This window comes from Staurois parvus, unplaced genomic scaffold (assembly GCF_062004578.1).
Source record: "Staurois parvus isolate SC_StPar_1 unplaced genomic scaffold, SC_StPar_1.0 ptg000132l, whole genome shotgun sequence".
Lineage (NCBI taxonomy): Eukaryota > Metazoa > Chordata > Amphibia > Anura > Ranidae > Staurois > Staurois parvus.
In genome coordinates this window covers 687,242-710,256 of record NW_028317928.1, presented here as the reverse complement: position 1 = coordinate 710,256, position 23,015 = coordinate 687,242, and the positions used below count along the sequence as shown (strand labels likewise).

Sequence of the window (23,015 nt, the reverse complement as noted above, 5' to 3'; positions counted from 1 at the left end):
ACTTGCTGAAGACAAAACTGAAGGGAAAATGCCCCAAGAACAAGCAGGAACTGAAGACAGTTGCAGTAGAGGCCTGGCAGAGCATCACCAGGGATGAAACCCAGCGTCTGGTGATGTCTATGCGTTCCAGACTTCAGGCTGTAATTGACTGCAAAGGATTTGCAACAAAGTATTAAAAAGTGAAAGTTTGATTTATGATTATTATTCTGTCCCATTACTTTTGGTCCCTTAACAAGTGGGAGGCACATATGCAAACTGTTGTAATTCCTACACTGTTCACCTGATTTGGATGTAAATACCCTCAAATTAAAGTTGACAGTCTTCAGTTAAAGCACATCTTGTTTGTTTCATTTCAAATCCATTGTGGTCGGTGTATAGAGCCAAAAATGTTAGAATTGTGTCGATGTCCCAATATTTATGGACCTGACTGTAATTCCCCTCCTTCTCCTCACACCTGTGACTAAGGAATTCCCTTCCTCCTAACACCTGTGGCTAGAGAAGTCCCCTCCTTCTCACACCTGTGTGTAGAGAACTCCCCTCCTTCTCCCAACACCTGAGGCTGCGGAGCGCCTCTCCTTCTCACACTTGTGGATAGGGAATTCCCCGCCTGCTCCTGACACCTGAGGCTAGGGAATTCCCCTCCTTCTCCTTACACCTGGGGATAGGGAATTCCCCTCCTCTGCACACCTGTGGCTAGGGAATTCCCCTCCTCTCAACACCTGAGCCGAGGGAATTCCCTTCCGTCTTCTCACACCTAAGGCTAGGGAATTCCCTTCCTTCTTCTCACACATGTGGCTAGGGAATTTTCCTACTTCTTACACCTGAGGCTAGGGAATTCCCTTCCTTCTTCTCACACCTGTGGATAAGGAACTCCCCTTCTTCGACTCACACCTGAGGCTAGGGAATTCCCTTCCTTCTCCTCATACCTGTGGCTCTGGAATTCCCCTCCTTCTCCTCACACCTGAGGCTAGGGAATTCCATTCCTTCCTGTCACACCTGTGGCTAGGGAGATCCCCTCCTCACACCTGAGGCTAAGGAATTTCCCTCCCTCTCACAACACCTGAGGATAGGGAATTCCCTCCTTCTCCTCACACCTGAGGCTAGGGAATTCCCCTCCTTCTCCTCACACCTGAGGATAGGGAATTCCCCTCTTTTTCCTCACACCTGTGACTAGGGAATTCCCCTTCCTCTGCCAACACCTGAGGCTAGGGAATGCCCCTCCTTTTCCTCACACCTGAGGCTAGGGAATTCCCCTCCTCCTCCTCACACCTGAGGATAGGGAATTCCCCTCCTAATACCGGAGGCTAGGGAATTCCCCTCCTTCTAATACCTGAGGCTAGTGAATTCCCTCCTTCTTTTCACACCTATTGGTAGGGAATTCCTCTCCTTCTACTCACACCTGAGGCTAAGGAATTCCCCTCCCTCTCACAACACCTGATGCTAGGGAATTCCCACCTTCTCACACCTATGGCTAAGGCATTCCCCTCCTTTTCCAAACACCCGAGGCTAGGGAAATCCCCTTATTGTCACACCTGAGGCTAGGGAATTCCCCTCCTTCTCCTCACACCTGTGGCTAGGGAATTCCCCCCCTTCACACGCCTGAGACTAAGGAATTCTCACCCTTCTACTCACACTTGAGGATAGAGAATTCTCCTCCTTCCCCTCACACGTGCCTAGGGAATTCTCCTCCTATCACCTGTAGCTAGGGATTCTCCTTCCTCTCCTCACCTGAGGCTAGGGAATCCCCTCCTTCTACTCACCTGTGGCTAGGAAATACCCCTTTCTTCCCCTCAAACCTGAGTGTAGGGAACCCCCTCCCATCTTATTCCTGAAGCTAGGTAATTCCCCCCCTTTTCCTCATACCGCAGGCTCGGGGATTTTCATTTTTTCTCACACCTGAAGGTGAGATTACTGGACTCACATGTGAGGAGAAGGGGAATTTCTAAGCCTCAGGAGTGTGGAGAACAAGGGAGGTTCCCTAAGCCTTAGATGAATGAAGGAGGGGGATTCTATAGCCTCAGGAGTAGGAGGGGGATTCCTGAGGATCAAGTAAGAAGTGGAAGGGGAATTCCCTAGATTCAGGTGTGAGGAATAGGAGGGGGATGCTTTACCGTCAGGTGTGAGGAAAGGAAATTCCCTAGTCTCAGGTGACTCTAGGTAAGGTACATGCTACCTGTTCATTCTGTACATGACTCTCTTGTAAATACATGCTGCTTGTTCATTCTGTGTCAGGCTTTCTTGGAGACAGATACTTGCTGCTTGTTCATTCTGTGTCTGGCTTTCTTGGAGATCAGTGCATACTACCTCTTCATTCTGTATCTGGCTCTCTCGTAGATAGGCACATACTGCCTGTTCATTGTGTGTGTGGCTCTCTTGGAGATCAGTACGTACCACCTGTTCATTCTGTGTCTGTCTCAGAGATCGGCACATACTGCCTATTCATTATGTGTCTGGCTCTCTTGGAGATCAGTACATACTACCTGTTCATTCTGTGTCTGGCTCTCTTGGAGATCGGCACATACTGCCTATACATTGTGAGACTGGCTCTCTTGGAGATCAGTAAGTACTACCTGTTCATTCTGTGTCTGGCTCTCTCGGAGATCGGCACATACTGCCTATACATTGTGAGTCTGGCTCTCTTGGAGATCAGTACGTACTACCTGTTCATTCTGTGTCTGGCTCTCTTGGAGATTAGTACGTACTACCTGTTCATTCTGTGTCTGGCTCTCTTGGAGATCAGTACGTATTACCTGTTCATTCTGTGTCTGGTTCTCTTGGAGATCAGTACGTACTACCTGTTCATTCTGTGTCTGGCTCTCTTGGAGATAGGCACATACTGCCTATACATTGTGTGTCTGGCTCTCTTGGAGATCAGTACATACCACCTGTTCATTCTGTGTCAGTCTCAGAGATTGGCACATAGTGCCTATTCATTATGTGTCTGGCCCTCTTGGAGATCAGTACATACTGCTTGTTCATTCTGTGTCTGGCTCTTTTGGAGATCAGTACATACTGCTTGTTCATTCTGTGTCTGGCCCTCTTGGAGATCAGTACATACTGCTTGTTCACACTGCTATTTCGTTCTGTGTCTGGCTCTCTTGGAGATACATACTGCCTGTTTATTCTCCAGACACTCCAGTATTCTTCCTACAAGTAATGTGTGTGCCTGGTTATGAGCTGCTGCTATTTATTTTCTTTCTGGCACTTGTACAGTGCCAAACCCCAAAAGGTATTTTATGCGATTCTTCCCGTGTAATAGGAGGATCGGCAACAAGCTCTACTAAGTCGCACCCTGTTTGTGTTTGTTTTTGTGCAGTGCATATCAGTAAAATGTGTTGTATAAGCCTTAAATGAAATTCTGAACCCTTCAAAGATCCTGTGAATTTCCTACAGCCATTGTAGTGGTGTCAGGTAAGGATCTGCTGCCTGTTCATTCTGTGTTTGGCTCTGCAGCATTGCAGTTCAGTATGTTATAGTATAGAAGAGCCAGAAAAAAAAAATTGTGAGCTTGCCAAGGCTCCTAATCCTCTCCTGGCAGGTTAATGAAAGATATACCTTCTATAGCCAATCACGTGTGGGATAAAGGGGAATGCTCTACTATCGGCCTAAGTGCTTAATAATCATTCTGCTTTTGATTCTCCTACTGTGGAAAACATGCAGTGCATGAAACCCTGTATACAAATATGTCCCTTCCAAAGGCTTCTGCATACTACTACAGCTGCTTGTATGAAAAGTTGGGGACACCCTTGTCTAAGGTGGCATGCAGCCCGTTCATTCTGTGTTTGTTTCTTTTACAGTGCACATTGGTACATTTCAATATATAAAAGCTTGTAAAAAAAAAACAACAATTTCCTGTCACGGCTCCTTGTTTGCTCCTGGCATTGCAAGGATGTGGTCATGAGCTAAAATTGTTCACGGCCTAACTAACCCGTGTGAAGTCTCTGATGGACGACTAGGCCGGAGTTACTGCTAAAGCACTTCCCACACTGCATGCAACTAAATGGCTTCTCTCCCGTGTGCGTCCGGTGGTGCAGGAGGAGGTTGGCCTTGCGGTTGAACACTTTGCCACACTGGAAGCAGGCGTATGGCTTCTCCCCCGTGTGGATCCGCTTGTGGCGGATAAAGTTCGACTTGTCGTTGAAGCTCCTCCCGCACTCCTGACACTCAAAGGGTTTTTCTCCCTTGTGGATGCGCTCGTGCGTCACCAGCTGCGAGTTGTTGGCGAAGCACTTGCCGCATTCGTGACAGGCGTAAGGCCTCTCCCCCCGGTGCGCCATTTGGTGAAGGAGCAGGCTTGACTTGTCCACAAACTTTTCCGGGCACTCCGGGCAGGAGAACTGCTTGCCGCCAGAATGGAAGAGCCGGTGGCGCACCAGCTCGGCCTTGCTGGTGTAGCGCTTGCCACACTCTGCGCAGCAGTACGGCTTCTCGCCCGTGTGCGTGCGCTCGTGGATTAAGAGGTTGGCTTTGCGGTTGAAGCCCCGGCCGCACTGGTCGCAGGTGTACGGCTTCTCGCCGGTGTGTATGCGCTTGTGGCGGCCAAAGTTTGACTTGTCGTTGAAGCTCTTGCCGCACTCGGCGCAGACGAAGGGCTTCTCGCCGCGGTGGATGCGCAGGTGCGTCACCAGGTGGGAGTTGCTCTTGAAACTTTTGCCGCACTCCGTGCAGCCAAAGGGCTTCTCGCCGGCGTGGAGCCTCAGGTGCACCATGAGGTAGGAGTTACTGCTGAAGCACTTGCCGCAGACGGAGCAGACAAACGGCACCTTGCCGCGGTGCAGGCGCTTGTGGATCAGGAGGTCGCTGTTGTGTGCAAAACACTTCCCACACTCGTTGCACACATGTTGCTTGATGGCGGCTCTCGCCGGCACGTTGGCCCCGGGGTCCACGTCTCGTAGGTATTTTCCGTACGGGTTGAGGCTGAGGTTGGGGGTGTACAGTTGGATGCTGGAGTTGACGTTGCTGGGAGCATGGATGCTTTGGTAAAATTCGCTGTGTTTCAGCTGGTAATTGGATGGGAAGGGCGGACGGCGGTAGAAGTCCGAAGGATGAGCCCCGTTTCCAAAATCTGTGCAGGAAAAAAATGAAAGAGAAAACTGTAGATTTTGTAAAAATTGTCCATTGCTGTTTTGAAAGGGGATGCTTTTGTCTCAGGTTACATGCTGCCTGTTCATTCTCTGGTTGTTCCTCACTTAGGACAAGTCAGTACAATGCAATACACCAGGCAACAAAATTTGATTTTCTGATCTCTTTCAGACATCCTGCAGACGTTCACACAAGCGGAGACCTCGACCTACCCCATCCTGCTTGAAATCTGTAGATTAACCACTTCTGACATTTCTCTCACACATTTAACCACTTCCTGTCCGGCCCATGTACAGTTGTGTTCAAAATAATAGCAGTCAGACATCACTAACCTGATCAATCACTGTTTTTGGTAGAAATGATATTTCTACATGGCAAATAATTTACTAACAGGTGTAGTAGAGTAATAGAAATCCAACAGACCCAACAGTCATGACATGCATGCTGCTGATTCTGTGTCATTGAATCGCTCATTGAAAGGGGCATGTTCAAAATAATAGCAGTGTGGAGTTCTATTAGTGAGGTCATTCATTCTATGAAAAACAGGTGGCAATTATTGCCCCTATTTAAGGAAGGAAGGCAGCAAATGTTGTACATGCTGGTTACAGTGCATTTCTCTCTGAAATTCTGAGGAAAATGGGTCGTTCCAGACATTGTTCAGAAGAACAGCGTACCTTGATTAAAAAGTTGATTGGAGAGGGGAAAACATATAAAGAAGTGCAGAAAATGATAGGCTGCTCAGCTAAAAGTAAGATTGTTCTTTTTGGGTCTAGTGGCCGGAGACAGTTTGTCAGACGACCCCCAAACACTGAATTCAAGCCACAGTACACTGTGAAGACAGTGAAGTATGGTTGCGCAAGCATCATGATATGGAGATGTTTCTCATACTATGGTGTTGGGCCTATTTATCGCATACCAGGGATCATGGATCAGTTTGAATACATCAGAATACTTGAAGAGGTCATGCTGCCTTATGCTGAAGAGGAAATGCCCTTGAAATGGGTGTTCCAACAAAACAACGACCCCAAACACACCAGTAAACGTGCAACATCTTGGTTCCAGACCAACAACATTGACGTTATGGAGTGGCCAGCCCAATCCCCGGATCTTAATCCAATAGAAACCTTGTGGGGTGACATCAAAAATGCAGTTTCTGAGGCAAAACCAAGAAATAGAGAAGAACTGTGGAATGTAGTCCAATCATCCTGGGCTGGAATACCTGTTCACGGGTGCCAGAAGTTGGTTGACTCCATGCAACACAGATGTACAGCAGTTCCAGAAACAGTGCTTATACAACGAAATATTCATTAAGTCATTCAAAGGAAAGCAAAATCTTCAAACATTTTTCAGTTTATATAATGAATGTTTGAGTTTGTAAAGAAGAATACAAACACTGCTATTTTTTTGAACAGTCTAATATTCACTTTTCTTCAATTTTTTTAGAGGAACAACACAAATTTGATCTATTTTTCCTCATGTTTTGATTTGGAATAGAATGTGTAGTGTTCCCAATGCATTTGTGTGTATGGAAATAAAAGCTATTAGAAGGATTTGAGCTTTATTCACTTTTTTCAACACACTGCTATTATTTTGAACACAACTGTATATAAACGGCCGGATGGGAGCAGTGCAGGAGCGGGTTGCCATTTATAAATGGCGCCCGCAATTACAGCCTGTGCGTGCTCCCTGTGAGTGCGCGGAACCACGGTCCAGTGCCCACTGTGTCCGGAGAACACCGATCACTGTACGGGACCTCTGTGTGAGGTCCCGTATCATGTGATCCCTGATTGGCCAATCAGTAATCACATGAATAGTAGCAAGCAAGATGTCACTTCCTGACATCATTGCTTACTACGTGTGAAATATTTGAATAATCACAGAGGTCACATGGTACAGGGCTATTCACAACAGCCTTGTACCATGTGACAAGCTGTGACCAATCACAGCTCACACAGTATTTCTCAATGGCTGCAGGAATGCAGCCAGAGAGAAGGTGAAATGATTGCTTTTACAGCCTTTAAGGGTGTAAAAGCAATCAGTGTTAAAAAAAAAATAAAAATCTTCATAACCTCCCACAAGTAGTACAATGTCACTATGTACTGCTAGGGTGACAGTATGTTGAAAAAAAAAAAAAAAAACCAAATAATATAAAAAAAAAATAAAACTGTAAAAAAAAAGTATAAAGTTATAATTTTCGGTTATAAATTTATTTAGGTTATTTTTTTTTACTAAACAGATAACTGAATACATTTTGGCCAATATTTATGAATAAAGATTATTTAGTTGCCAAATTTTATAAGAAAAACACTTTTTTTTCAAAATTTTTGGACTTTTTCATTTATATAGCAAACAAATAAAAATATCAGTGGTGAATAAATAAAAAAAAACTATAATATAAAAAAAATAAAAATGTAAAAATAAATGTATAAAGTTATAATTTTTGGTTATAAATTAATTTGGGTTATTTTTTTTTTTTACTAAACAGATAACTGAATACATTTTGTCCAAGATTTATGAAGAAAGATTATTTATTTAATGTGTTTTAAGAAAAACACATTTTTTTAAAATTTATGGACTTTTTCATTTATATAGCTTCAAAAAATGTTCTGGATTCTTTCTTGAATACACTGAATATAACTGGATATAACATTTATAGGTGAAGTTGATCCAGGGAATATCTGATTGCCTCTCGGAGGATCAGGAAGGAATTTTTTTTTCCCTGCAGGAGCAAATTGGATCGTGCTTTGCTGGGTTTTTTGCCTTCCTCTGGATCAACTGTGGGTGTAGGATTATAACTTTTTTTTTTTTTTTCTATGGTTGAACTGGATGGACTTTTGTTTTTTTTTCAGCCAGACTAACTATGTAACTATAGCAAAAAAAAAAAATCCCAGTGGTGAATAAATACCACCAAAATAAAGTTTTATCTGTAGTGACTGAACAGGGAGAATCTGGGACTGTTTTTCCGGATTTAGTCTTTTTTTCCTCACCTGTGATGATCTCTGTAGGAATTTCCTCCTCCTTACAAAGCCTTTCATCCTCTTCATCCTCCTCTTCAACATCAATCACGACGATGTTCAGGTTTTCCTCCTAGATGTTACACACAAAATAGATACATTGTGAATAAAAAAAAAAAAATGTGCAACTTACCACCAGCAGTACACGTGGGAGCATGATGGTGGGCTTTGGCACATACAGCTGACATCACCATTTTATGTTTAGAGAATGCTCACTTGGTTCCCCCACTGCGGTGTCACTGACAGCTCCCGGTCAATGCTTTTGATCGATAATCTATAGAAGTGGTCTCCAAACTGCGGCCTGGGGGCCAGATGTGGCCCTTTGCTTTGCCTTTATCTGGCCCTTGGAGCACTATTCCACCAACTGACACCAATGATGGGGCACTATTCCACCAACTGACACCAATGATGGGGCACTATTCCACCAACTGACACCAATGATGGGGCACCATTCCTCTTACTGACACCATATATGGGGCACTATAATCTATAGCAGTGGTCTCCAAACTGTGACCTGGGGGTCAGATGTGGCCCTTTGCTTGCCTTTATCTGGCCCTTGGAGCGCTATTCCACCAACTGACACCAATGATGGGGTACCATTCCTCCTACTGACACCATATATGGGGCACTATAATCTATAGCAGTGGTCTCCAAACTGTGGCCTGGGGGCCAGATGTGGCCCTTTGCTTGCCTTTATCTGGCCCTTGGAGCTCTATTCCACCAACTGACACCAATGAAGGAACATTATTCCTCTTATCGACACCATATATGGGGCACTATAATCTATAGCAGTGGTCTCCAAACTGCGGCCCGGGGGTCAGATGTGGCCCTTTGCTTTGCCATTATCTGACCCTTGGAGCACTATTCCACCAACTGACACCATATATGGGGCACTATACAATGGGATATTATTCCTCCCATTAAAAACAATGATGGGGCAGTGTATCAGGGCATTTTCTCCTTCCACTGGCCACAGTCTGACGTCCTCCCAGAAAGCGCCTTCCCGAGCACCCCCAGCGATCTCCTACGGACACAGCTGATCACATGATTAGGTTAAAGGCCAATAACAGCGGCCTTTTACTGCGTGATCCAATGACACAGCAAATCACCCAGTAAATACAGTTGCCGGTTATCTGAAGCACTTTCCTCACGCTGTCACAGAGCAGATCGCCCTGATTAGTGTCCTGCAGTGCTACCCACCAGTGCTGTCAGTCAGCGCCGCCCGTCAGTGTCGCCCATCAGTGCTGCCTATCAGTGCAGAATCATCAGTGCTGCCTATCCGTGCCACCTCATCAGTGCTCATCCGTATTGCCTATCCGTGCCACCTCATCAGTACCCATCAGTGCCACCTCATCAGTGCTCATCCATGTCACCTCATCAGTACGCATCAGTGCTGCCTATCCGTGCCCCCTCATCAGTGCTGCCTATCCATGCCACCTCATCAGTGCCCATCTGTGCTGCCTATCCGTGCCACCTCATCAGTGTCCATCAGTGCTGCCTATCCGTGCCTCCTCATCAGTGCTGCCTATCCGTGCCACCTCATCAGTGCCCATCTGTGCTGCCTATCCGTGCCACCTCATCAGTACCCATCAGTGCTTCCTATCAGTGCCCATCGGTGCCGCCTATCCGTGCCACCTCATCAGTACCTCTCAGTGCTGCCTATCCGTGCCACCTCATCAGTGCCCATCAGTGCCGCCTATCCGTACCACCTCATCAGTACCCATCAGTGCTGCCTATCCATGCCACCTCATCAGTGCCCATCCATACTGCCTATCCATGCCACCTCATCAGTGCCCATCAGTGCCGCCGATCCGTGCCCATCTGTGCTGCCTATCCTTCCACCTCATCAGTGCCCATCAGTGCTGCCTATCCGTGCCACCTCATCAGTACCCATCAGTGCCGCCTATCCGTGCCACCTCATCAGTGCCCATCAGTGTCGCCTATCCATGCCACCTCATCAGTGCCCATCAGTGCTGCCTATCCGTGCCACCTCATCAGTGCCCATCCGTGTTGCCTATCCGTGCCACCTCATCAGTACCTATCAGTGCTGCCTATCCGTGCCACCTCATCAGTGCCCATCCATGCCACCTCATCAGTGCCCATCAGTGCCGCCGATCCGTGCCCATCTGTGCTGCCTATCCGTGCCACCTCATCAGTGCCCATCAGTGCTGCCTATCCGTGCCACCTCATCAGTACCCATCAGTGCCGCCTATCCGTGCCACCTCATCAGTGCCCATTAGTGCTGCCTATCCGTGCCACCTCATCAGTGCCCATCATTGTCGCCTATCCCTTCCACCTCATCAGTACCCATCAGTGCTGCCTATCCGTGCCACCTCGTCAGTGCCCATCAGTGCTGCCTATCCATGCCTCCTCATCAGTGCTGCCTATCCGTGCTACCTCATCAGTGCCCATCTGTGCTTGCTGCCTATCCGTGCCACCTCATCAGTACCCATCAGTGCTGCCTATCCGTGCCACCTCATCAGTGCCGCCTATCCATGCCACCTCATCAGTACCCATCAGTACTGCCTATCCGTGCCACCTCATCAGTGCCCATCCGTGCTGCCTATCCGTGCCACCTCATCAGTACCTATCCGTGCTGCCTATCCATGCCACCTCATCAGTGCCCATCAGTGCCGCCTATCCGTGCCACCTCATCAGTACCCACCAGTGCTGCTTATCCGTGCCACCTCATCAGTGCCCATCCGTGCTGCGTATCCATGCCACCTCATCAGTGCCCATCAGTGCCGCCGATCCGTGCCACCTCATCAGTGCACATCAGTGCTGCCTATCCCTGCCACCTCATCAGTGCCCATCAGTGCTGCCTATTCCTGCCACCTCATCAGTACCCATCAGTGCCGCCTATCCGTGCCACCTCATCAGTGCCCATCAGTGCTGCCTATTCGTGCCACTTCATCAGTACCCATCAGTGCCGCCTATCCGTGCCACCTCATCAGTGCCCATCAGTGCCGTTGATCTGTGCCACCTCATCAGTGCCCATCAGTGCTGCCTATCCGTGCCACCCCATCAGTGCCCATCCGTGCTGCCTATCCATGCCACCTCATCAGTGCCCATCAGTGCCGCCGATCTGTGCCACCTCATCAGTGCCCATCATAATGGGGGGGGGGGAGGAGTACCCGAATTTGACAAGTACCTGCTCCCACTTCTGTCCAAGGCGATCGGAAATGGGAGTTGTCCTCCCTCCCCGTAGTCTTCTGGGACACGTGACAGGTCCCAGAAGACTACAGGGCCATTCACAAAGCGCAGCACTTCTCGCGCATGCTCAGTAGACACCCGGCTGTGAAGCCGCAAGTTGTCACAGCTGGGTGCCCACACTGAAGATGCCGGCTCCGGGGAGAGAAGATGGCCGGTGAAAAGAACCGTGATGAAGACACCGCTGGACCGAGGGTCAGGTAAGTGGCTGTATTTTAAAAGTCAGCAGCTACAGTTTTTGTAGCTGCTGACTTTTTTTTTCTAGGTAGAACTCTGCTTTAAATTAGAGTTTCCTTTGTAAGATTTCTGTGCCTGTGACACGAATCTTGAGGTTGAATCTCCTTGGCAGGGACACAGACAATACAATTCTGACAGGGTGGGGGGTCCTAAAACTTCAATGCTCCGTCTAAAAATTTGAAAAAAATTGACTGGAGATCCACTTTAAGCCCCAATTTACATGTTAAAAAGCAGGGCGGCACCTCTTTATGTCTCTTGTAGGGCGTCTCATTTAGCAAATACTCTTCGGGATAAATAGGGTCAATATATCTCTCTGGGGTATTGCCAGCACTCGAATCTGGAAAAAAAAAAAAGCATTAAACATACATAAAATAGCGGACTCTTATCACATTGATACCCGTCTGTACACTTAAAGTGGTTGCACGAAATATGAACAAAGCACACCCCTCTGAAATGTGTACTTGTCTCAGTCCAGAGCACAAAGTGTCATTTCTGCCTGCTGCCTCCTTTGCTCTGCTATCAGCATGAGTCACTTTCTGACAAGCATTTCTGACACCAAGAGGAAAAAAGGTGACGCAGGAGGGAGCTCCAGCACACAGCCTGTGATTGACAACTTCAATACTGTTCCTGTGTGCTGTGTGAAGGTAAGCGGGGGGTGTCCCTTCAACCAAACAGCTCTCACTGAGCTCTGAAGAGTGTAACTTCAGCTCCCTGCCCCCCGCTTTCTGACAAGCTGTATCCATTCTGCACACTAGCATGGAGAAACGCTGGCAAAAGTGCTGGCTACAAAAATGCTGGTGATAGCATTTTTAGTAGCGTTTAGGAGCCTTAGCGTGTTATTAGCAAGGACTGAAAAAAAAATTTAAAAAAAGCTGTTTAGTAGCGTTTAGCGCATTTTTCTCCCAAAAACTCTACAAAAAACATTTTTTTCTGCTCCTAAATGCTGAAAAACGCTGTTAAGAAGAATGCAGGGGGAGGGGAGCAGAAGTTACACACGGCATAGAACAGCGAAAGCTGATTGGAGAGAAAGGACACCCCCCCTCAACACAGCACACGGGAGCAAAGCTGAGGCTGTCAATCACAGGCTGTGTGCTGGAGCTCCCTCCCGTCACTTTTTTATTTTTCTTTTGGTGTCAGGAAAACCTTTCAGACATGACTCATACAGATAGCAGAGGAATGAGGCAGCAGGCAGAAATGACGCTCAGCGCTCTGGATTGAGAAAAGTACACACTATAGAGGGATGTGCTTTGTTCATATTTCACGTCTGCGGTTTACAACCACGTTAAGTATTCCCTACTCACCTGTGCTGATATAATTCCCAATCTCCTCCTCATTGCCTTGCAGGTTATTTTCGGAGTACGTTTCCTCCTCCTCCATTCCCGGATCGGAGTCAATTGTCCAAATATCAGAATGTTCGTTCTACACGAGGCAAAAAAAGATTTAAGGCCATTTGGACCGGAAATATCACATTAAATTAAGGCGAACTAAGCCACGCCCCCTCAGTTAAAAAAGCCACACACCCTCAGCTATAAATGTATAGCACTGCGTGTCCTGTCTTCTTTCACAGTACACTTTTTGTTTTTTTGTGAATGGGTAGAGGTACCATGTACCCCATACTCATTCCCATAGGGGGGGCCCCCTTATTAACCACTTGCCGTCCGGCCGCTGTATATAAACGGCCGGACGGTGGCAGTCCATTATGGACTGTGCGCGCTCCCTGGGAGTGCGCAGCACCGCAATCCGGTGCCTGCTGTGTCCACCGGACACAGTGGAACACCGATCGTCGTACGGGACCTCTGTGCGAGGTCCCGATTATGTGATCACTGATTGGCCAATCAGAGATCACATGCAGAGTAGTAAGCAAGATATCACTTCTGACATCATTGTTTACTATGTGTGAAATCTGTGAATGATCACAGAGAACACATGGTACAGGGCTATTCACAACAGCCTTGTACCATGTGACAAGCTGTGACCAATCACAGCTCACACAGTAGTTCTCAATGGCTGCAAGAATGCAGCCAGAGAGAAGGAGAAATTATTGCTTTTACAGCCTTTATGGGTGCAAAAGCAATCAGTGTAAAAAAAAAAAAAATCTTCATCACCCCCCACAAGTAGTACAGTGTCACCATGGTGACACTGTACTGCTAGGGTGACGGTATGTAAAAAAAAAAACATAAATAATAATATAGTAAAATAAAAATGTAAAAACAAAATGTTTACAAATGATAATGTTTGGTTATAAACTAATTTTGGTTATTTTTTTTTGTACTAAAAAGATAACGGAATACATTTTGGCCAAGATTTATGATGCTAGACTATTTATTTGAAATTTCATAAGAAAAACACTTTTTTCAAAATTTTTGGACTTTTTCATTTACATAGCAAAAAAAATAAAAATCCCAGCGGTGAATAAATACCACCAAAATAAAGCTTTATCTGTCTAAAAAATTCATATGGGTACAATGTTGCATGACCGCGCAATTGTCATTCAAAGTGTGATAGCGCTGAAAGCTGAAAATTGTCCTGGACAGGAAGGGGGTGAAAGTGTCCAGACTGGAAGTGGTTAAAGGAGGCTTCCAGATTCCCATTAACCCCCTGCCAGCAGACCCCCACAACCACCGGCCAGGGTTGTGGGGAAGAGGTCTTTGTCCCCATCAACATGGGGACAAGGTGCTTTGGGGGGGGGGGCACCCCCCCATGTTGAGAACAGCCTGGTATGGTTCAGGAGGGGGGAGCCCGCTTGCTCGCCCCCCCCCCCCCTTTCCTGACCTGCTTGCATGCTCGGATAAGGGTCTGGTATGGATTTTTGGGGGGGGACCCCCATGCCATTTTTTTTTAATCTTGGCATGGGAGTTCCCCTCAAAATCCATACCAGACCCGAAGGACTTGGTATGGATGGGAGGGGGGGACCCCACGCCGTTTTTTTATTTATTATGGTGCCGGTTTTTAAATGTAATTACTGCTTTTTTTTTTTCTTCACTATAGCTCAGAGATTCAGCTGTCACTTTCCCCCCACCCCAGCTAAAAGAAAGAAAGTTTTTTTTAGTTTATTTTCCGAGTTAAGAGAAACAATGTTTCCTTTTAGTTACTTAAAAGAAACAAAGTTTCCTGTAACTCCGGGGATAGTGACAGCTGATTCTGTGAGCTATAGGGAAGAAACAAAAAAGCCGGCAATTGCATTTAAAAATCGACACACAATTCGTATTGTGAAAAGAATTTGTAAACCGAGGTATTATTTTCAATGGATTTTCATTCGTAAAACCGAGGTACGCCTGTATTGGTAAACAGGACAAATGGAGAGAGGGAATCTCCCTGATGGGGGCACAGACAGCAATAAAAACTAACAGGGGTTCCAATCCCTCTCCACTCTGTCCAAAACTAAAAAGTTTTGCCTTCAGTTAGACTGTAAGGTTTGCTTTTGCTATTAAAAGACAAATCAGGGTCATAAATGGGCAAAACCAGGAATGGAAAAATTGAATACAAATGGCTCACTCCACATTAGCAAAGAACGTGAAGTTACTAAAACTGGAGCAGACAGAATCTGCAGCCGCTCTGCATAGTGACCAATCAGCTTCTCAATTCAGATTGTTCAGTTAAGCTTTGAAAATGAAAGCTGGAAGCCGATTAGTTGTCATACACAGCTGCTCCGGTATTAGGAAAGTCCCCTCATTGTTTGATATACCTCAGAGATCGTTTTTTGAAAGCATGGGTGATGTTCTTCAGCAGAATCCTCAGGGATGATGATTTCCTCCTGTGTGGAGTCCAGGGAATACAGAGGACGGGGACATCTCTCTGGTGGGTTCCCATTACTGGATACATCTACCTGATGGTGGTGGGGGATGGTGTGACCTTCCTGTGTGGAGTCCCGGGAATACAGAGGACGGAGACATCTCTCTGGTGGGTTCCCATGACTGGATCCATCTGTAGGAAACACACACACTGACTGAATCCATTGTTTCTATGTGTTTATCAGATGATGGGGGATCTAGGTGGACCCTCCGTACTGCTCTCTCCTTTACAACAAAGTCTCCTCTTACCCGGTGATGTGAGGGGCGGCTGATCCTCCATCATGACGTCCTTGTAGAGGTCCTTGTGTCCTTCTAGATACTCCCACTCCTCCATGGAGAAATAGACAGTGACATCCTGACACCTTATAGGAACCTGACACACACAATAATACAGTCACCATCCAGACACATCCCTTGTCTGTTACTGGATAACGTCCCAGAATTCCCGGCACCGCTCACCTCTCCTGTCAGCAGATCCATCATCTTCCTGATGAGTTCCAGAATCTTGTCATTGTTCTTCTCAATCATCACAGAGGGAGGGGGAGGGTCCTTGGTGGGGCTCTGGATCCCCCTCCATCCACCTGAGACAAGGTGGTGGCCCTTGGATGTCACACGATCACTGGAATTTGTATCAGGTACATAAACCTATATAAAGACAAACATTATGAAATTTCCTTACAAGTCAAGATCTCACCTCTCCGGTCAGGTCTGTTTTATTAATAAAGATGAGTGACGTCATGTGACCTCCCAGAATCCTCCTCACCTCTCCAATCAGGTCTGTGTTCTATTAATAGAGATAAGAGTGATGTCATGTGACCTCCCAGAATCCTCCTCACCTCTCCGGTCAGGTCTGTGTTTTATTAATAGAGATAAGTGATGTCATGTGACCTCCCAGAATCCTCCTCACCTCTCCGGTCAGGTCTGTGTTTTATTAATAGAGATCAGAGTGGTGTCATGTGATCGTCTAGAATCCTCCTCACCTCTCCGGTCAGCTCTGTGTTTTATTAATAGAGATGAGTGATGTCATGTGACCTCCCAGAATCCTCCTCACCTCTCCGGTCAGGTCTGTGTTTTATTAAATCAGATAAAAGTGATGTCACGTGACCTCCCAGAATCCTCCTCACCTCTCCGGTCAGGTCTGTTTTATTAAATGAGATAAGAGTGATGTCATGTGACCTCCCAGAATCCTCCTCACCTCTCCGGTCAGGTCTGTGGTTTATTAAATGAGATTAGAGTGATGTCTTGTGACCTCCCAGAATCCTCCTCACCTCTCCGGTCAGGTCTGTGGTTTATTAAATGAGATTAGAGTGATGTCATGTGACCTCCCAGAATCCTCCTCACCTCTCCGGTCAGCAGGTAGAGTATCTTCAGGGTGAGTTTAATTATTTGCTCAGTCATGTGACTCCGATCCTTCTCCATCTTGAGACTGGGCCCAAGGCCCGGTAATAAGGACAGGTTTCTGGATAACCTATTTTGGAAGAGGACACATAGTAGGAGTTTTGGAGCATCATTGCTGAAGACTCTTTTGCTAAAAATCACTAACAGAATTAATAAGAAATGGACAGACTTCACACAGTACATTACTGTCTTCATCTACAGTACACTCTGGTGTCACCCTTGACCTGTATATTGGACGTATGTGATTTGCAGTGTAGGGGCTTTGGAGCAATCCAATGTCTAAGCAAGAGACAGATATCCATTCATTCAAGCACAGTGTTCCATCCTCTACCTTGAGTTGGACTTGCCTTGGTCTGGTTCTACCCATAAGGATTGGTGCAGGAAGTTGGCTCTCAGTATGAAGCATCTTGGGAAGGGACTTCAGTGCTGAAGAATGTCTTGGAGAGCGGGGTATAAGCTACGTTCTGGCTGCTCATCCCAGAACAGGGTAGGCAACCTCAGCCCACCAACTACAAATCCCATCATGCTACTGCCTCTAGGAGGCAGGTCTGCGGCGGTTAGGGTCTTGAAGCTCCTCATGGAGCTTGCAGTTTCATCACAGCTGACATGCCAAAGGTGCCTACCCCTGCCTTAGAAGGTACTTGAGCTACCTGGCTAACAGTCTACTAGTTCAGATTGCCAGACTCGGCTTAAAGGTCCACAGCCTGTGCCGATTGTTGATAAAAAGAGAAGTCATTTTGAAAATTTTTGGGCATCCTACACTTTAACTCTTTCTCCTTTTTTTCATTGTGACTGGTGACCAATTTGTTTTCACTCCATAAAAAGTCAAAAATTCCGCCCTAAGGTTTGAAGTATTAGTCCACTGCGGCACCTGGTGTTCCTCCTCATCTTCCATGGGTAAGAGGGTGCAATATATTGTACTGGTGGCAGGAACATTTTCAAGCCTTAACTTTCATCTTCTCCTCACGGATCTCTGGTCAACAAGGACACTCCAAAAGCCTGCACTTCAAATCTTTTCTTTTAGAGCCAACAACATTTGAGCCCCCCAAAAAACTGATCGTTAAAGACACTCTGTCACTTTGCCCATTTGGGTCTCTTTAAAGCCTACCACAGGACACCTTTTATTGACCTTTACATCATTCCGCTGTCCCTGTGGTCCCAAACACCAGATGTGTCAACTTACATGGTGTCAAAGCCTCCAGGATGTGACATTGATAGGGCCATCATCAGATGAGGTCAGGTGCTCGCTTGTACCCAAAGGGTCAGTCAATGGAAGAAAGTCAGCACTTCTTTTTTTGGTTGTTGTTTCAGTTGGTGTGGTGCTCAGTTAGTCATTTTTGAATGATACTAATGATATTTTCTACTACTGAGGTTACTTCTGTTGCTAAAGATTTTGGAGATAAGCACATGTAGGCAACCCCCTAGTGACCATGTCGCAACATTGGAGGGTTCCAGGTGGGTGACCTCCCTAGTGGCCATGTTGCAACATTGGAGGATTCCAGGTGGGTGACCTTCCTAGTGGCCATATCAAACCATCAGAGGGCTGCAGTTGGGTGACTTCTTAGTGGTCAAATCTTCATAGGGATGCAAGTGAGTGACTCCCCCAGTGGACGTGTCATAAAAACGGAGGGCTCCATATGTCTTAACATCAGCCGGTTCAAGGTGGGTGACCCCCTAGTTGCCATCTTGCAACATTGGAGGGTTCCAGGTGGGTGACCCCCTAGTGGTCAAATCATCATAGGGATCCAAATGAGTAACCCCCCATCACCACCACCACCCCCACTAGTGGTCATGTCATAAAAACAAAGGATTACAATTACAGATGTCATAACATCAGCTGGTTCCTGGTGGGTGACCCCCTAGTGACCATATTATACGATCAGAGAGTTCTATGTAGGTGACCCTCAAGCAGCCAAGTCATAACATCACAGGGCTGCAGAAAGGTGACCCCCTTGTGACCATGTAATAACATCAGAGAGTTCCAAGTAGATGACTTCCCAGTGGCCTTTGGAGGGTTCCAGGTGGGTAACCCCCTAGTGATCATGTCATAAAATCAGAGTGTTCCAGGTGGGTGACCCACTAATGGCCATGTCCTAACAGTAGAACTTTTGAGGTGGGTGACCCCTTAGAGTAAATACCACAATATCAAAGGTTTCCAGGTTGGTGGTCCCCTTGTTACCATGTCACAAAACTGAAGGTTTCCAGGTAGGTGACCCACAAGTGGCCATGTCATAAAAGAGTGTTCCAGGTGGATGAACTACTAGTGGCCATATTGTAACATTGAAAGTTTCCAGGTGGGTGACCCCTTAGTGGTAACGTCACAATATCAGAGGACTCCAGGTGGGTGACACCCTGGCAGCCATGACATCACATTGGAGGATTCCAGGTGGGTGACCGCTAGCGATTATGTCATAAAATCAGTGTCCAGGTGGGTGACCCATTAGTGGCCATGTTGTAACATCAAAGGGTTCCAGATGAGTGACCTCTTGTGACCATGTCACAACTTTGAAGGGTTCCATGAGGGTCACCCCCAAGCGGCTATGGCATAACATTGGAGGATTCCAGGTGAGCAACCACCTAGTGACCATATCGAAATATCGGCAAATAACCCCTTACTGGTCATAACACTGAACGCCCTAGGAGCAATATCATAACATTGGATGGTTCCTGGAGGGTGACCGCTTAGTAGCCATGTCACAAAATCAGAGGGTTCCTGGAGGGTGACCACTTAGTGGCCATGTCACAACATCGGAGCGTTCCTGGAGGGTGACCACTTAGTGGCCATATCACAACATCAGAGAGTTCCTTGAGGGTAACCACTTAGTGGCCATGTCATAACATCAGAGGGTTCCTGGAGGTTGATCACTTAGTGGCCATGTCATAACATCAGAGGGTTACTGGAGGGTGACCACTTAGTGGCCATGTCATAACATCAGAGGGTTCCTGGAGGGTGACCACTTAGTGGCCATGTCACAACATCGGAGGGTTCCTGGAGGGTGAACACTTAGTGGCCATGTCACAACATCGGAGGGTTCCTGGAGGGTGACCACTTAGTGGCCATATCACAACATCGGAGCGTTCCTGGAGGGTGACCACTTAGTGGCCATATCACAACATGAGAGGGTTCCTGGAGGGTGACCACTTAGTGGCCATGTCACAACATCAGAGGGTTCCTGGAGGGTGACCACTTAGTGGCCATGTCATAACATCAGAGGGTTCCTGGAGGGTGACCACTTAGTGGCCGTGTCACAACATCGGAGCATTCCTGGAGGGTGACCACTTAGTGGCCATATCACAACATCAGAGAGTTCCTTGAGGGTGACCACTTAGTGGCCATGTCATAACATCAGAGGGTTCCTGGAGGGTGATCACTTAGTGGCCATGTCATAACATCAGAGGGTTCCTGGAGGGTGACCACTTAGTGGCCATGTCACAGCATCGGAGCATTCCTGGAGGGTGACCACTTAGTGGCCATATCACAACATCAGAGGGTTCCTTGAGGGTGACCACTTAGTGGCCATGTCATAACATCAGAGGGTTCCTGGAGGGTGACCACTTAGTGGCCATGTCATAACATCAGAGGGTTCCTGGAGGGTGACCACTTAGTGGCCATGTCACAACATCGGAGGGTTCCTGGATTGTGACCACTTAGTGGCCATGTCACAACATCGGAGGGTTCCTGGAGGGTGACCACTTAGTGGCCATGTCATAACATCAGACGGTTCCTGGAGGGTGACCACTTAGTGGCCATGTCACAACATCGGAGCATTCCTGGAGGGTGACCACTTAGTGGCCATATCACAACATCAGAGAGTTCCTTGAGGGTGACCACTTAGTGGCCATGTCATAACATCAGATGGTTCCTGGAGGGTGATCACTTAGTGGCCATGTCATAACATCAGAGGGTTCCTGGATGGTGACCACTTAGTGGCCATGTCATGAAATCAGACAGCTCCAGGTGGGTGACCCCTTAGTGGCCATGTTATAACATCAGACAGCTCCAGGTGGGTGAACCCTCCTAGCAGCCATGTTGTTACATCAGAGGGTTCCAGTTGGGTTACCCACTAATGGTCATGTCATAACATCAAAGGGATCAGGGTGAGTGACCATCTCATAATATCAGGATTCCTGGTGGATAACCCCTTAGTGGTCAAATAACACCGAAGCTTTCCAGGTGGGTGACCCCCCCCAGTGGCCATGTTCCAGGTGGGTAACCACTAGTGGCCATGTCTTAACATCGTTGGGTTCCATGTGGGTGATGTCACCATGTGAGGGTCTAAGGACCCTTCAGCTGTGTGGGCGGGGCTGAGAACATCTCAGAGAAGGTACGGTGTTCCCGAAATGCCACTTTTGGCCGGCACACCATGGCGCCCCCTCTGGGTGATAAGTGGACACTCCCGACGCGCTTTGTTTTTTTGGGTTCTGAGAAGAGTATCCCTTTAAATGACAAAATGAATGAAATCTCACATAACGCAACAGCCCGGCACAAAGGAAGGGGCTGATAACTGACCACTTGGGGTAATCAAATATAAAGAGGTGAATTTTAAGTCTTTCCAGTGCCCACACAATGTGGCTTAAAGGGATTCAACATCATTCTGATATAAACCCTCCAAAGAGACTCTAGGCAGCCATTCATCTCCTTGGTGTCACACTGAGCCTCCATCTGACACACAAGCCCAGGACTTACCGTAAGGACCCTTTTCTCTGTCCCCTTCAGTCCTATCACACCGGAAGAGGATGGCTCTGCCAGAGGTGTGCTTCCTGGTTTTGCGTTCCATGACGCTTCCGGATTATGCGTTCCACGTGCTGGCTAACTTCCGCCTTCGCTTCAGACGCCGGCTGAGCGTGACTTCCGTGTTTTGCGCTCCAACTCGTTTCCTCGTTATGCGTTCCGGCGAGAACTGTCAGGGTCAGTCCCTTGGAAACAGTGGTAGCGCGTCCTTGGTTCCGGCTTGTAATCTCTGAACAGCATTTGTGAAATAAAGGGTCGCATTTTTTTGCACCCACAGCAGCAAATTGAGGATGAAAGCTGCAAATCATCCCAAATAACCTGTCGTCAGCATGAGAGGGCGGAGATAACACCCCTCTGTGCACTGAGGGATACGCCCAGGAGGATCATATTCCAGTGCCAATCCTCCCTATACGCCAGAGTCCTTCCAATACGCCCAAGTCCTCCCTATACGCCAGAGTCCTCCCTATACGCCAAAGTAATCCCTAGAAAACAGCGTCCTCCCTATATGCCAGAGTGTTCCCTATACAACAGCGTCCTCCCTATACGCCAGGGTCCTCCCAATACGCCCGAGTCCTCCCTATACAACAAAGCCCTTCCTATACATCAGAGTCCTTCCAATACCTCTGTGTCCTCCCTATACAACAGAGCCCTTCCTATATGCCAGAGTCCTTCATCCGAGTCCTCCCTATACAACAGAGCCCTCCCTATTCAACAGAGTCCTCCCTTTACGCCAGCGTCCTCCCTATACATCAGAGTCCTTCCTATACATCAGAGTCCTTCCTATATGCAAGAGTACTCCCTATACGCCAGAGTCCTCCCTATAAATCCCAGTCCTCCCTATACAACAGAGCCCTTCCTATTCGCCAGTCCTTCCTATACATCAGAGCCCTTCCTATACATCAGAGCCCTTCCTGTACATCAGAGTCCTTCCTATTCGCTAGAGTCCCAGCCAGCGTCCTCCCTATACGCCAGAGTCCTTCCAATACCTCTGAGTCCTTCCTATACCTCTGAGTCCTCCCTATACAACAGAGCCCTCCCTATACAACAGAGTCCTCCCTTTGCGCCAGAGTCCTTCCTATACATCAGATTCCTTCCTATATGAAAGAGTCCTCCCTATACATCCCAGTCCTCCCTATACAACAGAGCCCTTCCTATTTGCCAGAGTCCTTCCTATACAGAGTCCTCCCTATACATCAGAGTCCTTCCTATATGCCAGAGCCCTCCCTACACATCAGAGTCTTTTCTATACATCAGAGTCCTTCCTATACATCAGAGTAATCCCTGTTCTGGTGGTGACTGTATCATTGTGTGTCAGGTTCCTATAAGGTGTCAGGGTGTCACTGCCTATTCCTCCATGGAGGAGTGGGAGTATATAGGACACAAGGACCTCTACAAGGACGTCATGAAGGACAATCAGCCGCCCCTCACATCACCGGGTAAGATGAGACTATATTGTAAAGGAGAGAGCAGTACGGAGGGTCCACCTAGATCCCCCATCATCTGATAAACACATAGAAACAATGGATTCAGTCAGTGTGTGTGTTTCCTACA

General features: G+C 47.3%; 1 protein-coding gene across 1 annotated transcript; it reads right to left on the bottom strand.

Annotated features, from left to right (window-relative positions):
• Positions 1-379: 379 nt before the first annotated feature.
• On the bottom strand, positions 380-21,470 carry LOC149466108 (uncharacterized). Its single transcript, XM_089672763.1, has 9 exons — positions 21,420-21,470; positions 16,676-16,802; positions 15,794-15,979; positions 15,584-15,707; positions 15,229-15,467; positions 12,845-12,962; positions 11,786-11,880; positions 8,070-8,169; positions 380-5,065 (listed from the first exon to the last, which is right to left on the bottom strand). Exons 2-9 carry the CDS (start codon positions 16,751-16,753, stop codon positions 3,924-3,926), a joined length of 2,082 nt encoding a protein of 693 aa, XP_089528889.1. The 5' UTR covers positions 16,754-16,802; positions 21,420-21,470; the 3' UTR covers positions 380-3,923.
• Between the last annotated feature and the right edge of the window lie 1,545 nt (positions 21,471-23,015).